We start from the raw sequence: 13673 nt of genomic DNA on the forward strand, positions 1-13673 counted from the left end.
GTAGTAGTAGTAAAAAGAAATTGAATTCAAAAGGAAGAGATGCGGGGCGGGTCTTGAGCGTAAGCTTTTCCAAATAAGAAGGTCTTAAGATATTTTTTGAAGGTCGGATGATCAGGGGTAATTTTCACAAATTTAGGTAGACCATTCCACCGTTGTGCGCTAATATAGGAAAAGGAAAAGGTGGAGGCGTAGGTGGTTTTATACGAGGCCACTATAGATTGGGTAATGCAGATTTAAGTACAAGCGAGCTGATCTGTGAGAGTTTCGAGGTGGTAAGCTGACAAGGGTGTCCATATACGCAGGAGCTTCACCATAGAGAATTTTATGCACCAGAGCGCAAATTTTAAATGTTATTCGGTCCTCCTCAAGAGCCACAGACAGGTCAGGTTTTCAGGAAATCCCTAATGAATGCGCATGACATAGATCTGAATGCATTTTACCTCCATTGCACTGAGATCTATCTCATCTGTATTCATTATAAACTGTATCCCTAAATGAGAACCCTGTATTTCAATCTAGTTACAAATGTCCCTATACAGAGTAACTACATATATTCCTGCTATAAATTCTTTATTAGTATCAAAATATTTTTACAAAACTAGTAATTGGAATTTACCAGGTTCTTCTAATCCTTCATATCTCACTCACACATTCTCTCATAACCTTATACACTTATACTACACCAGTGGCGTAGCAGGGGGGGGCTGCCGCCCAGGGCGGGGCGGTTCGCCGTTGCACCCCCTCCCCCCCGGTGCAGCACGATGACATCCCCCTCCCCGGCGCATCGACACCCCCCTCCCTCCCGTCCAGCTCCCGCACCCTACCTTTAAAAAGAATGTCGGAATCCGAGGCGAGGCGCAGCCCCTCGCACCTGACCTGCACGTAAAAGAAATGTGGACCGTCGGGCCTTCTCTCGCTCTGTCTGTCCCGCCCTTGCGGAAATAGGAAGTTGCGTCAGTGGAGGGCGGGACAGATAGAGCGAGGGAAGGCCCGACGGTCCACATTTCTTTTACGTGCAGGGCAGGCGCAAGGCGCTGCGCCTCGCCTCGGATTCCGATATTCGTTTTAAAGGTAGGGTGCGGGAGCTGGTCGGGGGGGGTGTCGATGCACCGAGGGGGGGAGCTGGCAGGGAGCACCCCCCTCCTGAGCTGACACCCGGGGCGGACCGCCCCTCCCGCCCCCCCCCCCCCCCCCCTTGCTACGCCACTGTACTACACACCATATACATTACAATATCACTCTTCCCCTCAAAGAGATACAGAGATAACATATACATATAACACCTCTTATTACAGAAATATCTGGCTACATTTTTATTCGACTACAAATGACACCCTCCCTTCTTTACTCTTCTACTTTTCTGAGTCCACTCTGCTACATAAGAATCTCTCTTGTTGTAATTATTTCTGATGTACATTAGCCAGCATTATGTTCTTTTTTTTAAAAACCACTAAGTCTGTCTTCCTTTTGTTACCAGTGTACAAATATCACCGTTATTCCTTGTGATTAGTCATCATCCATTCTTCTTCTTGTGGAGGAGTAGCCTAGTGGTTAGTGCAGTGGACTTTGATCCTGGGGAACTGAGTTCAATTCCCACTGCAGCTCCTTGTGACTCTGGGCAAGTCACTTAACCCTCCATTGCCCCTGGTACAAAATAAGTACCTGAATATATGTAAACCACTTTGAATGTAGTTGCAAAAACCTCAGAAAGGCGGTATATCAAGTCCCCTTTCCCTTTCCCCCCTTTCCCTTATGACATCACAATATCAGAAGTGAGCCAAGTATCGGGCAATCAAGCCATTGTGACATCACTGGTGAGGTTGGCTCTTATTGGTGGAATGAGTGGAGGAGTAGCCTAGTGGTTAGTGCAGCAGATTCTGATTCTGGGGAACTGGGTTCAATTCCCACTGCAGCTCCTTGTAACTGTGGACAAGTCACTTAACCCTTCATTGCCCCTGGTACAAAATAAGTACCTGAATATGTGTAAACCGCTTTGAATGTAGTTGCAAAATACCTCAGAAAGGCAGTATATCAAGTCCCATTTCCCTTTCCCCCCTTTCCCTTCTGCTGGTGGGGCTTGGGGACCCCCGCCAGCCAAACCAGAGGCCCCGAAGCCCTGTGTCTGCTCCTTCCCAGCTTCTAAAGGGGGGGGGGGGGCCTGGCACCGGAGTTTTCTCTCTCCTGCTCCTGTTGGGACGTGATCACGGCCGGTCCCGGGGGGAATCTTGCGCCCCCCCCCCCCACCCTCTCAGCGGCCCTGTGCAGGTCCAGTTTACTGAAGCATGAGTGTTCGAGGATAAGGGTCTCAATAAAATGGCTAATCTATCAGGTGCCACTAGCCTCTGTCATTTTGCTTCCCCCAGAAAATTTTCAATACATTTTTTTTAAAAACTACTTTATGGGTATTTTTATTGTATTGAATAGTTTAAGACAATGTTGGTTCTGCCAAAACCATAACTTGACATCCCCAGATATTGTTGCTGTCCTTCAGGGTTCCTCCCTTGCCCCCACCCACGAATTTGCCAGTCCTAACCCTAACTCAAGGAGGGGGAAAGCAGTACCTGTACGCAGAGATCCAGTGGTGTGACTCCATTCTTGTCCGGTAGATACTTGGCACCTCGTGACAGAAGGATCTGAGCTGTGTCCCTTTGGCCGTGGCTAGATGAAATTAAAAAAAAAAAAACACATGTAAACTGCAATTGATCATCACTTTTTAATTTGATGTACTACACACCTCAGTGGAATCTACACAGTTTACAATAAATAATTATTATTTATTATTTTGCAACTTCTCATCTGTGACAGAATGTTAGAGTGTGGCTTGGTCTGTATTCTTAATAGCACAGTTTACAAATCAGCTTATGAGACATCACAATAAACCAGTGTCCCGGAAGCATTTCCATTTCGGCAGCTGAATAACACCGGTAGTAAGCCTGTTCTGTAGGGCGGTGCTTCCCAAACCTAGTCCTAGCGACATTCCAGCCAGTCAGGTTTTCAGGATATCCACAATGATTATTCATTCTCTCTATTATAACCTAAACTTACACATCCAAATTAAAACATTACTATTATACCAAAAAGCATAACTTTATTCAATTTAAACATATATTCCTACTTAATTAGTGGAGATTAAACAAACCACTGGAGTAAGATATTTAACAACTTTGGCACTCTAAAGATTTTTTCACATATCCCGTAACTTTGTACAACATACTCATAGTCAATTGACTTATCTTTTTTTGTCCTTCCAAATGAAGAGATGTTTGTATATTCACACGTCTAATCCAAAAACGAGTGTCAGTTATATGTCCGTTGATAAATAAAGGAAATTTTCCAATATCCTCTTGATAAGTCAGTGTCCTTTGAAACCAATGATTCCACACCGAACCAGATCATCTATCAAGTTCTTCTTACACCAGTGTTAGAATCTCACACATATCAATAATGGTCCACAGATCTCAACACAGGCCGTGTTTCATTACTACTTCTTCAGGAGATCCAGCCACATTTCGGCACTAAGCGCAAAAACAGGAACTTCCGTTCTGATAATATGCAACATCATGTCATGATTATTCATGAGACAGATCTGAATGCAAATATGTCTCATGCATATTCATTGTAAAAATCCTGAAAGCCAGACTTGGCTGAGGTGTCCCCAAGACCAGGTTTGGGGATCACTGCTATAGGGACACTTGTCTTCTATTTGAAATAATTTCCAGGGCACTAAACTCTTGACTGCTCTAAGATCAGGTGCAGGACAGATAATCTTTTGGTTCTACCCCATCCCCCTTGAAACACGATGAGCTCTGAGGAATGCTAAATATAAAGAAGGGTCACCCTTTACAAAAGACTTTCTTTAGATGATGTTATTTTGGGGGAATTTTGTCCCCACTTCAACAAACTGAATCCTTGGGCAAACAAACAGGCTTTTAAGGTTGTTTTGCACATTTTGGAAGCTAAATTTTCCCAAATCTTAAATGTTTCCTATATCCTGTGCCAAGCTCTCAATGTGAAGGACACAATCCTTGAAATAGGAGTCCAACACTCCTGACCTTCTAGGATAAAGAGCTACTTTAAAGAGAGATTTATGATCATGCACTACTGCCCCCACACACACCAAATCTGCAAAGTCACATTTTAATTTTGAAAATAACAACAACAACTGCACCCCAGGCTCCATAAAGGGTACAAACAGTCATATCTGTTGATACGAAAACCAAAGCAATCTACATAAAGTGTTGTCAGCTGGGCAACCGTGTGCTTCTTTCCCCAGGGACCCAGGGCAGGCAGCGTGGGCTTATTATCCCCCTTCTTAAATCATCAGGATGGTACAATAGTTCAAGCCCGAAGCTACCAGATCACAGTTTGGGAGTATTTAACCATTCGTCGGTCCGTCTGTAAAGAAATCACACAGAGAAGACTCATGCAAGCGACCTCGATAACCCTGTAATTAGTAACATTCCAAACAACCATTACATATACTCCCAGGAAACATTAAACAAAGCCTTAGGATTCGGCACATAAATATATTTTTTAGTTGTGCAACTGCTGTTCAGTGAAGCCAACGGATCACTTTAGGTCAAGGAGATCTAACTCATGCTATAACTTCAGCTACTTTCCCAGAGGCCAGCAACTCGTGTATTAAAGGCCTTGCAACAAAATAGACTGAGGCACTCACTGAGGTACTCTAAAGTCGTTTTACACAAATGTGCCATTAATATTGTGCATGAGCAAAACACACATTTGCCCCTTAGGCAAAGGTTTTAATCTTTAAAGGTTATACAGCATATTATATTTATCTACGGCAGTGTACTTTTACTAGTACACTGCAAGGGGGGGGCAGACTCAGGAGTAATGTCAGGACGCATTTCTTTCACGGAGAGGGTGGTGGATATGTGGAATGCCCTCCCATGGGAGGTGGTGGAGATGAAAACGCTAATGGAATTCAAACTTGCGTGAGATAAACACAAAGGAATCCTGTTTAGAAGGAATGGATCCATGGAATCTTAGCGTAGATTGGGTGGCAACGCCGGTAATTGGGAAACAAAACCGGTGCTGGGCAGACTTCTATGGTCTACGCCCTGATCGTAACTGAATAGTAACGTGGAGGGGCATAATCGCAGCCATCTATAAGGGCGGCCATCACTAACGCCATCCCTGTCAAGCGGCGTACACGACTCTATAATCGAAACAAGATGGCCGGCCATCTTTCGTTTCGATAATACGGTCAGGGCCGGTCAAATCTCAACATTTGGGACACCCTTAGAGATCACCAGCAATAGAGATGGTCAGCATTGGTTTTCGCCGATAATGGAAACTAATGCCGGCCATCTCAAACCCGGCCAAATCCAAGGCATTTGGTCGTGGGAGGAGCCAGCATTTGTAGTGCACTGGTCCCCCTCACATGCCAGGACACCAATCGGGCACCCTAGGGGGCACTGCAGTGGACTTCACAAATTGATCCCAGGTGCATACCTCCTTTACCTTGGGTGCTGAGCCCCCCCAAAACCCACTACCCACAACTGTATAACACTACCATAGCCCTTAAAGAGTAATGGGGGGCACCTACATGTGGGTACAGTGGGTTTCAGGTGAGTTTTGGAGGGCTCCCATTTACCACCACAAGTGTAACAGGTAGGGGGGGATGGGCCTGGGTCCACCTGCCTGAAGTGCACTGCACCCACTAAAAACTGCTCCAGGGACCTGCATACTGCTGTCATGGAGCTGGGTATGACATTTGAGGCTGGCAAAAATATGTTTATTAATTTTTTTTTTTTAGGGTGGGAGGGGGTTGGTGACCACTGGGGGAGTAAGGGGAGGTCATCCCCGATTCCCTCCGGTGGTCATCTGGTCATTTAGGGCACATTTTTGAAGCTTGGTCGTGAACAAAAAAGGTCCACGTAAAGTCGGCCAAATGCTTGTCAGAGCCGGCCTTCTTTTTTCCATTATCGGCCGAGGCCGGCAATCTCTTAACTACGCCCCCGTCCCGCCTTCGGTACACTTCCGACATGCCCCTTTAACTCTGGCCGGCCCTGCGACGGAAAGCAGTTAAAGCCGGCCAAAATCAGCTTTCGATTATACCGATTTGGCCGGCCTTAGGAGAAGGCCGGCCATCTCCCGATTTGCGTCAGAAGATGGCCAGCCTTCTCCTTTGAAAATAAGCAGGATAGTAACATAGTAGATGACGGCAGAGAAAGACCTGCACGGCCCATCCAGTCTGCCCAACAAGGTAAACTCATATGTGCTACTTTTTGTGTATAACTGACCTTGATTTGTATCTGCCATTTTCATGGCACAGACCGTAGAAGTCTGCCCAGCACTAGCCCCGCCTCCCAACCACTAGCCCCCACCTACCACCACCAGCTCTGCCACCCAATCTCCGATAAGCTTCTGAGGATCCATTCCTTCCGTTATATAGATATAGAAAGTTCAAAAACAGTGCTGGGCAGACTTCTACGGTCTACGCCCTGAGAAAGGCAAGGACAAATCAAACTCACGTATACATATAAAATATCACATACCATGCAAAATGAGTTTAACTTGTTGGGCAGACTGGATGAACCATTTAGGTCTTTATCTACAATCATTTACTATATGTTACTAAATGGAGGTTATGGCAACTTATGAGCAGACCAGGATCACCGGTCCATCCAGTCTCCCCAGCATGGATTTAGTGAAGGGAAGTCTTGCCTCACCAATCTAATGCATTTTTTTGAGGGGGTAAGCAAACATGTGGACAATGGGGAGCCGGTTGATATTGTATATCTGGATTTTCAGAAGGCGTTTGACAAAGTGCCGCACGAAAGACTCCTGAAGAAATTGCAGAGTCATGGAATCGGAGGTAGGGTATTATTATGGATTAAGAACTGGTTGAAAGATAGGAAGCAGAGAGTAGGATTGCGTGGCCAGTATTCTCAGTGGAGGAGGGTAGTTAGTGGGGTCCCGCAGGGGTCTGTGCTGGGTCCGTTGCTTTTTAATGTATTTATAAATGACCTAGAGATGGGAATAACTAGTGAGGTAATTAAATTCGCCGATGACACAAAATTATTCAGGGTCGTCAAGTCGCAGGAGGAATGTGAACGATTACAGGAGGACCTTGCGAGACTGGGAGAATGGGCGTGCAAGTGGCAGATGAAGTTCAATGTTGACAAGTGCAAAGTGATGCATGTGGGTAAGAGGAACCCGAATTATAGCTACGTCTTGCAAGGTTCCGCGTTAGGAGTTACGGATCAAGAAAGGGATCTGGGTGTCGTCGTCGATGATACGCTGAAACCTTCTGCTCAGTGTGCTGCTGCGGCTAGGAAAGCGAATAGAATGTTGGGTGTTATTAGGAAGGGTATGGAGTCCAGGTGTGCGGATGTTATAATGCCGTTGTATCGCTCCATGGTGCGACCGCACCTGGAGTATTGTGTTCAGTACTGGTCTCCGTATCTCAAAAAAGATATAGTAGAATTGGAAAAGGTACAGCGAAGGGCGACGAAAATGATAGTGGGGATGGGACGACTTTCCTATGAAGAGAGGCTGAGAAGGCTAGGGCTTTTCAGCTTGGAGAAGAGACGGCTGAGGGGAGATATGATAGAAGTGTATAAAATAATGAGTGGAATGGATCGGGTGGATGTGAAGCGACTGTTCACGCTATCCAAAAATACTAGGACTAGAGGGCATGAGTTGAAGCTACAGTGTGGTAAATTTAAAACGAATCGGAGAAAATTTTTCTTCACCCAACGTGTAATTAGACTCTGGAATTCGTTGCCGGAGAACGTGGTACGGGCGGTTAGCTTGACGGAGTTTAAAAAGGGGTTAGATAGGTTCCTAAAGGACAAGTCCATAGACCGCTATTAAATGGACTTGGAAAAATTCCGCATTTTTAGGTATAACTTGTCTGGAATGTTTTTACGTTTGGGGAGCGTGCCAGGTGCCCTTGACCTGGATTGGCCACTGTCGGTGACAGGATGCTGGGCTAGATGGACCTTTGGTCTTTCCCAGTATGGCACTACTTATGTACTTATATGTGCCTCTGTCTACACTATTCTAACTCTGATCATCACTCTTCCTTACTGCTTACCAACATTTTCTACGCTAAGATGGTCTCTTAGCTGTCGGCCTTAGAAGCTGTACTGCCTTTGAGGGTCACTCCTTAACCATTTTGTCTTTAGCTGGTGGAGAGTAACCCAGCCATCCTGTCCACTGTTATAAGAGACCTACCATAACACTCCATCATACCTGACAGCATACCATGTTATGTTATATTTGTGTCACATCAAAGGAAGTGAAGACGACCACAAGAAGGAGTGTAGGAAGCAAACCAAGCAAACTTTATTGATGACCCAACGATGACTGTGTTTTGGCACAGTGCCTCTGTCAGGGGTCATCGAGCACTACAAGTCTGTGATGTATTTGGAATTGTAATACGTCTAAGGAAGGTATTACTGGCAGAAAAGAAATACTTCCATCCAGATGAAACATTTGATTAATATTTTGGATTTAATTAAGAAAGCAATACATCACAAACGTCCTTCATTTGCTCAATCCAAAATATTAATCAAATGTTTCATCTCGAGGGAAGAATTTCTTTTCCGCCAGTAACACCTTCCTTAGACATAGCGCAACTCAAAGCAGTTCAAGCTCACCCGCACACCTCCCTGGAATTCTAACACAGGCACGCCATGACAATTATTTCTGATGGGCTTTCCTTCTTGCTATGAGCAAATGTGCATATGAACGTTCTAACATAATCCAAAATTCAAACATACCCCCACCCCCCGTTTCTTCATCCTAATTCCCCATATGCCCTGCTTTCAGCGTAACTCTTGCATATTTGAATTCTTGGTTACCACTAGCTCTGCACATCAAACAAATCACAGAATCAGATCAGGTGCTGGATGTACAGCAAATGAATTTCACTGAACCATTTCACATTATTCCATGCAGGAAAGTCATAACCAAGCTGAGCAGCTCCCTATGGGGTAACTGGTTAAGGGATGAGCAATAAAGGGTAATGAGAAAGAGAATTGGAGTGGAGGAGCGGCCTAGCGGTTAGGGTGGTGGACTTTGGTCCTGAGGAACTGAGTTCGATTCCCACTTCAGGCACAGGCAGCTCCTTGTGACTCTGGGCAAGTCACTTAACCCTCCATTGCCCCATGTAAGCCACATTGACCCTGCCATGAGTGGGAAAGCGCAGGGTACAAATGTAACAAAAATAAAATAGATACTATTGGAGATTCTACATGGAATGTTGCTACAATTGGAGATTCTACATGGAATGTTGCTATTCCACTAGCAACATTCCATGTAGAAGGCTGCGCAGGCTTCTGTTTCTGTGAGTCTGACGCCCTGCACGTACGTGCAGGACGTCAGACTCACAGAAGCAGAAGCCTGCGCGGCCACATTGGTGATCTGCAAGGGCCGACTTCTACATGGAATGTTGCTAGTGGAATAGCAACATTCCATGTAGAATCTCAAATAGTAGCAACAGTAGTGGTTAGGGTGGTGGACTTTGGTCCTGGGGAACTGAGGAACTGAGTTCCATTCCCACAGGCAGCTCCTCGTGACTCTGGGCAAGTCACTTAACCCTCCATTGCCCCATGTAAGCCGCATTGAGCCTGCCATGAGTGGGAAAGAACAGGGTACAAATGTAACAAAAATAAAATAGATACTATTGGAGATTCTACATGGAATGTTGCTACATGGAATGTTGCTACTCTTTGAGATTCTACATGGAATGTTGCTATTCCACTAGCAACATTCCAACATTCCATGAAGGCTGCACAGGCTTCTGTTTCTGTGAGTCTGACGTCCTGCACGTGCACGTACATGCAGGACGTCAGACTCACAGAAGCAGAAGCCTGCGCGGCCACATTGGTGATCTGCAAGGGCCGACTTCTACATGGAATGTTGCTAGTGGAATAGCAACATTCCATGTAGAACCTCAAGTGGAGGAGTGGCCTAGTGGTTAGGGTGGTGGACTTTGGTCCTGGGGAACTGAGGAACTGAGTTCGATTCCCACTTCAGGCACAGGTAGCTCCTTGTGACTCTGGGCAAGTCACTTAACCCTCCATTGCCCCAGGTACAAATAAGTACCTGTATACAATATGTAAGCCGCATTGAGTGGGAAAGCGCGGGGTACAAATGTAACCAAAAAAAAAAATTCATTCCAAGGAAAGGAGGGTTATCAATGCAATACTGGACAAATCAGTGTCCAGTCTATTTCATTTCAATTATAGCCCACCTATCATTACATTTCAAAGTGAGCTACATCTAACATTTATTGTAAACCAAGCATCAATTAGCAAGCATTAACCATAAAGCATATGGAGAACTGCTAGGATGGATGTCCAACTTTTTACAAAAATGTAAACGCTCCTGCACTACCAACGCTAAAAGATAAGGCTACGAATCATCCTGCAAGCCCACTGCAATGAAGGACAGATTAAGCACTCCAAAGAACGTAAGAGCTGCCATAGTAGATCAGACCAAAGGAGGCCAGTCCAGGTCACAAGAAATCTGGCAAGATTCCATCCTACTTAACCCCAGGGATAAGCAGTGGGGTTTCCCCCTGGTTTAGGGACTTTTCCTCCACGAATTTGTCCAAACCAAAAATTGAAAGTGTCAGCACAGAGCGGTGCCTGTTCTTCTCTCCCTAAATATGAGCCTCGCAAAAGCTACTTGGCACATCAAAGTTTTGTGACGTTCATATATGTATCTGCAAAAGAACAGGCACCTACGTGTGTTTTCACTTTTGGTTTTCTTCAAACACACATACGTCTGTTACCTCTCGTTTGCCTTTGGACTTTGCAGGGGCTTCCTTCAAGTTTCAAATGGAGACAAAGCCGGCAGTTAAATTTATTTATTTATATATTTTTTTGTTACATTTGTACCCCGCGCTTTCCCACTCATGGCAGGCTCAATGTGGCTTACATGGGGCAATGGAGGGTTAAGTGACTTGCCCAGTCACAAGGAGCTGCCTGTGGCGGGAATCCAACTCAGTTCCTCAGTTCCCCAGGACCAAAGTCCACCACCCTAACCACTAGGCCACTCCTCCACTGTTGCTACTATTTGAGATTCTACATGGAATGTTGCTATTCCATGTAGAAGTCGGCCCTTGCAGATCACCATTGTGGCTGCGCAGGCTTCTGCTTCTGTGAGTCTGACGTCCTGCACGTACGTGCAGGACGTCAGACTCACAGAAACAGAAGCCTGCGCAGCCTTCTACATGGAATGTTGCTAGTAGAATAGCTGAAACCACTCAAAATCTCCAAAATCACAAAATCCTTGGAATAATCAAGCACGCAAATCACAAAACCAAAGATAAGGCCTGAGTGTATGCAAACAAATCACAAGCCAACTATTTGGTTAAAGTTATAATAGGGAGCCCTCGGAAAATACTACTTTACGGCTATTTCATATTATTTGCCTGGTAGCATAGTCTCTCTTCATCGGGTCATCCCTTAATAAACTATTAATGAAGGCTGTGATATTTGCAAACACTACCAACAGTGCTCAAAAAATGTATATGTGCTCAAAATACAAAAAATGAAAAAACTATAACTTAACTTGCATGCCACTGCATGTCTCACGTTGTTGGAGTCCACTTAGGCTTCCCCTAAATTGCGCCCGACGCCGCGGGTTTCAATATTTTCATCAGGGACTCGGGTTAACATAGTCCGCCTTAGATTCACAACAAGCTGTGCACGCAGATTCTCACAGGCAAATAATATGAAATAGCCGTAAAGTAGTATTTTCCGAGGGCTCCCTATTATAACTTTAACCAAATAGTTGGCTTGTGATTTGTTTGCATACACTCAGGCCTTATCTTTGGTTTTGTGATTTGCTAGTAGAATAGCAACATTCCATGTAGAATCTCCAATAGTAGCAACATTCCATGTAGAATCTCCAGTAGTAGCAACATTCCATGTAGAATCTCCAATAGTAGCAACATTCCATCTAGAATCTCCAATAGTAGCAACATTCCATCTAGAATCTCCAATAGTATCTATTTTATTTTTGTTACATTTGTACCATGCACTTTCCCACTCATGGCAGGCTCAATGCGGCTTACATGGGGCAATGGAGGGTTAAGTGACTTGCCCAGAGTCACAAGGAGCTGCCTGTGCCTGAAGTGGGAATTGAACTCAGTTCCCAGGACCAAAGTCCACCACCCTAACCACTAGGCCACTCCTCCACTGTTGCTACTATTTGAGATTCTACATGGAATGTTTCTATTCCACTAGCAACATTCCATGTAGAAGTCGGCCCTTGCGGATCACCAATGTGGCCGCGCAGGCTTCTACATGGAACATTCCATGTAGTAGCAACATTCCATGTAGAATCTCCAATAGTAACAACATTCCATGTAGAATGTCCAATAGTAGCAACATTCCATGTAGAATCTCCAGTAGTATCTATTTTATTTTTGTTACATTTGTACCCTGCGCTTTCCCACTCATGGCAGGCTCAATGCAGCTTACATGGGGCAATGGAGGGTTAAGTGACTTGCCCAGAGTCACAAGGAGCTGCCTGTGCCTGAAGTGGGAATTGAACTCAGTTCCCCAGGACCAAAGTCCACCACCCTAACCACTAGGCCACTCCTCAAATCTCAAAAACTGGCATGAAAGCCTCTCTGCGAATCCTTGTACCTTGGCCTGGACCTGGTTAGAAAATACTCGCAGTAATTGAGCACCAACATAGGGTTACCATATGTCCGGATTTACCCAGACATGTCCTCTTTTTGAGGACATGTCCGGGCAACCGAGCGGGTTTTGCCAATCTGCCCGTTTGTCCAAAAATCACTTACTACTGCCCTGGTGGTCTGGTAACCTCTTTCGCCTTCGGGGCAGGAAAGAGCCCCCTCTTTACTGCCCGGAGCACTGCCCTGCATGCATCCTTTCTGTTCCTGATCTCGGCGCCGATTCAAAATGGCCGGCGAGAGTTGAAGTGACCTCGCAAGACTTCAACTCTCGGCAGCCATTTTGAATCGGCACCAAGATCAGGAACAGGAAGGATGCATGCAGGGCTGCGCTCCAGGCAGGAAAGAGGGGGCTCTTTCCTGCCCCGAAGAGGTCACTAGACCACCAAGGGCAGTAGTAAGGTAAGGGGAGGGGGGTGACAGGGAGGGGGAGTGACGGGATGTGTGACAGGGGGCAGAGCGAGATTGTGAAAGAGGCGTGGCGTGGTGTGGTGTGAAAAGGGGGTGTGACGTGGTGTGAAAGGGGGCGTGGTGGGGTGTGAAAGGGGGCAGGGCATGTGTCCTCCTTTTGGTAACCCTACACCAACAGTCTCTGTTTACCTCTCTGTACTGCCATGAAACACTCGATAGCCTTATCTGCATTCATTTTAATGAACTGTGTGGCCACTTATTTTATGCAAATTAACACCTGCGCTCAATCCGCCTCTGCGTTGCTTGGAATGTACAACCCATGTTCAGCCCACAGTAGCTTTCTGCATTGGCCTCAGAGACATACAAATACCCCAGAGGTAAAAACAATGCAAAAGAAAGGAAAAACAATGTAGAAGAAAAAAAAACCTGTATGAGTTTGACTGGCATAAATTCATGGGTAAAAGAGTAAACAGCTTCTTGATGGTTATAAAGTCCCAGGGGAGGACTTCTCTGTCCAATGATAATAGATGTTTTTGTGTGTGTGTTTACATAGTAGATGACGGCAGAAAAAGACCTG

The 13673-nt window shown here is 45.4% G+C and overlaps 1 protein-coding gene across 3 annotated transcripts in view; it reads right to left on the reverse strand.

Annotated features, from left to right (window-relative positions):
* Positions 1-13673, reverse strand: part of HACE1 (HECT domain and ankyrin repeat containing E3 ubiquitin protein ligase 1) — a 279223-nt gene that overhangs the window by 180062 nt on the left and 85488 nt on the right. For all 3 annotated transcript variants that reach the window (XM_030199163.1, XM_030199162.1, XM_030199161.1), the window contains exon 8: positions 2562-2658. In XM_030199163.1, the coding sequence (XP_030055023.1) occupies positions 2562-2658 (97 nt within the window). The remainder of the gene's footprint in view (positions 1-2561; positions 2659-13673) is intronic.

This window comes from Microcaecilia unicolor, chromosome 3 (assembly GCF_901765095.1).
Source record: "Microcaecilia unicolor chromosome 3, aMicUni1.1, whole genome shotgun sequence".
Taxonomy (NCBI): Eukaryota; Metazoa; Chordata; class Amphibia; order Gymnophiona; family Siphonopidae; genus Microcaecilia; species Microcaecilia unicolor.